Source organism: Numida meleagris, unplaced genomic scaffold (genome assembly GCF_002078875.1).
Source record: "Numida meleagris isolate 19003 breed g44 Domestic line unplaced genomic scaffold, NumMel1.0 unplaced_Scaffold496, whole genome shotgun sequence".
Lineage (NCBI taxonomy): Eukaryota > Metazoa > Chordata > Aves > Galliformes > Numididae > Numida > Numida meleagris.
In genome coordinates this window covers 7,120-10,539 of record NW_018364712.1, presented here as the reverse complement: position 1 = coordinate 10,539, position 3,420 = coordinate 7,120, and the positions used below count along the sequence as shown (strand labels likewise).

Sequence of the window (3,420 nt, the reverse complement as noted above, 5' to 3'; positions counted from 1 at the left end):
TCACCACAAGTGTGGGGATGTGTACGAGAGGAGTGGGTGACTGCACGCATCTGTTGGCTAGTCAACAGCAGGCTGGCCTGGCCCAAGCAAAAGAGGAGACCCACCTGCTGGGTAAGAGAAGCCAGGCTCCAGGCAGGAGTATTGGTTGTGCTGAGGGCCTGTGCTAACACTGATGGGATGTGTGACTGTGGGAGTGCTTGTGAAGCTAGCGGGTGAAGGTGTGTGCTTCCCCTGGGGAACTGCTATCCTGATTAGCCAGAGAGGAGGAACAGGACTTGGCTCAGTGCTTAAGGTCTATAAGAGAAATGGTGGTGTTATATGGGGGTGTTGCTTATGGCAGTGAGTGCCCTGCCTGAGGCAGTCTGTGTGGGCAGCTGTGTCCTGTGTGGGTGTCCATGTGTGTGCTTGGACACATGGTCAGGATTGCTGTGTTTGGTTTACGTGGCAAGATTTGGTAAAGGAAGAGGGTGTGTGTGTGTGTGTGTGTGTATAAGGAAGGCCTTTGTGAGGAGATTTCAGAAGTTGCTCCAAGTGAGAAAGAGATAAGGATCAAATTCTCAGCTGGGATGGCACAGTGATTTAAATTTAGGGTGAGAATGATGTTGATAACAGACCAGTGTTTCAGTTGATGCTGAGCAGTGCTTACACCAAGCCAAGGACTTTTCTGCTCCTCAGACCGCCCCGCCAGCAGAGTCATTTCCGGCAACTCTGTCATCTTGGGGCTGGCAGCTGGTTTTCTGACTCTTTCTCACTCAGCAAACAGGAGGGTCGGTCTCAGCATGCACCGCACCTATCTCGTCCTCACTGCCTTCCTGGGACAACTGCTGGGTAAGTGCTGCCTTTTTATCAAGGCATCCAGCTGCTCCCCAGGAAGCCCTCACCAGCCTCACCAGGTCCTTGTGGCAAACAGCTCCTGAGGAACAACAAAACTTGGGCAAATGTCAACTGATTGCTGTGGCTTTGCACCAGTTCTCTCAAGATATTGCTGGTGCTGGAAATGAGGAGGGAAGATGGAGAAGACAGGCCTTCTCTTCTCTTCACTCTCTCTCTCTGCTTTTCTCTTCTGCTTCACCTGCTTCTTCCCCCAGAGATCGCAGCCATCTCTGCAGTCCCGAGTTTCAGCCTTTCCAACAGAACGAAGCAGATCCTGTCAAAGTCACAACAGTGACATTAAATGTCTCATCCCATCAGCATTAAAGGCATGCTGCCTGGTGCATACCAGCCATGGTCTCCAGTGTTCTCCTGGTTGTCAGCACAGCCACAGATCACACTTGTCATCCTTCAGCTCAGCTCTGTGTATAGTGACAGCCTTAGGAGCCCTCCAAGATGACAGGGATGGAGCAGCAGGATGCATCTTTTCCCAGTAGCTCCATGGGTCCCTCACCCTGTGGAGGCATGACAGGCTGTTCCCTGTTCCATTCTGTAGGGGTCACAGCACAGGACCCACTCTGGCCTACAAGCTCGGGTCTCCTCCAATGCGCAGGCATCAAGACCTTGCTGCAGGGCAACGGACATGGAGCCTTCTCTCCCACAGTTCTATATCCACTCCATGTTGGCAGCCTGGAGCCTTCCCTGCAGAGCTGCTCACCTTTGCTTTCTTCTTCCAGATGCCGTGGGGCAGATGATCATCACCCAGCAAGAAGGACAGGTCACAGTGGAGGAGAGAGACACCTTCCAGACCACCTGCACATACCAGACGCCTAGCTTTTATGGCTTGCTTTGGTATGAGCAGAAGAAAGGCCAAGCCCCCCAGCTGGTCACATATCAGGCAGCAGCAGGCCCCAAGCAGAACGGCCGCTTCACCACGTGGCTCAACACCACTGGGAAATACAGCCTCCTGCAGCTGGCAGAAGTCGAGCTCTCTGACAGCGCCTTGTACCTCTGTGCTGTGCAGGACACCGTGGTGCAGGGAGCTTCCTTGGCTGTGCAACAACCCCGGGGAGGGAGGGGGTGTGTCTGTGCAAGGCGGAGCTCAGGGGAAGGGGCCCTCATCTCTCCCCTGGCAGCGCTGCTTCCCCTGTGCACACAGAGATCTGCAGGTCAACATCCTCTTCCAGATGGGACCAATGTCTGTGGCTTAACAGGAATATAATGTTATGAAAGACACCCTGACCTGCAACTCCTCTTCCTTTACACTCCTGGACAGCACAGCTTTTCCATGGGCTGCACAGAGAACACTTGTTCCATTATGATTTGTGTGGTCTGCTGTGCACTGAGGCTTTAAGCACCTGGTCTGAAACTCGCCTGAGCTCTGCTGTCCTGTGCAGAATGCTTCTCTGTCCTCTGACTTTTGCCCTAAGCCCTGGCAGGCTGAACCTTCCCCGGTTCTGGGAGAGCTCAACAGTGGTGGTACACAGCTTCAGTAAGAACTTCCTTCCCTAAGCTCCATGTGGAAATCTCAGAGTTGGGAGGAGCACTGGAGATGATGCCTGGTTTTCTAGTAGTAATCCTTCCTCAGGAATGCTTTCCTCATGGCGACAGGCTCCCGTGAGTCCTCACCTTATCATCTGCAGTCCAGGGCTGCCCTTCATTCCTAGCAACTTGAGGAAAACCTTGAACAGGATCTCATGGAGGCAGAGGCTGGGATGCAAAATACGTTAATGAGTCTGAAGAGGGAAACGAGTTTTCTTCCAAAGGGAGATGTTGTGCTGGCATCACCAGAGCTGCCAAAAATCTGTGCCCATCACCCATGGTGAAGGTCCTATAGGACATCCATCTGTCAGTCCCATAGAGTGAGAGAGGGCAGCATATAATCCAGACTGGCTATAGGGAATTATACACCCAGAAGAAGGGAATACAAGGAAAAGAGAGAAACGTGTAGAAGATGGGGAACTTAGCATTTAGCATGGGGGGCACTTTCTGGCATAGCAGTGTCTGGAAATGCAGGAGAGGTCAAAGCACCCGGAGGTGATGGAGGCTCCATCACCGCTGAGGATGCTGTTAATTGCAGCAGAGGTGGAGGATCCCACAGTGGAGTTCTGCAGGTAAGAGCTGAGGATGAGGCCACGGAGGGCCACTATAATGGGCAGGGTTTTAATGATGACAGTAGAGTTTTTCCCCTGCCTGACACACAGTTACTCGCAGCTGTTGGCTGGTGAGGTTGTACAATAGAATGGGCATGGCAGGCACTGGTCATAGCAGGGCAGGTCCCAGAAAGGTAAGAGGGTTTCTTGGCTTCATCCAGACAGAACCTATTTTTAAAATTCGTTGCCCCTGCACTACCCTCAGCCTGGGGTTAGTATCTACAGGTGTGACCATTCTCTGCAGTGCATGTAATGGATGGTGAACATCCCAGCTAATGATATGGGCTGTGTGGCTGTTTCCACTTACACTACCTTTTCATTTTCTGGATTTTGTTACACCCATTCCCTCATGGAAGCTTCTTCTGAGTGTTATGTTTGAAAGGCCCCAGGATTTCTA

At 52.1% G+C, this 3,420-nt stretch overlaps 1 gene segment (V, D, J or C); it reads left to right on the top strand.

Annotated features, from left to right (window-relative positions):
* The first annotated feature begins 721 nt into the window (after positions 1–721).
* On the top strand, positions 722–2,152 carry LOC110391759. The segment is given in 2 exon segments: positions 722–828; positions 1,608–2,152. Coding segments are annotated over 2 exon segments (534 nt in total).
* The last annotated feature ends 1,268 nt before the right edge of the window (positions 2,153–3,420 follow it).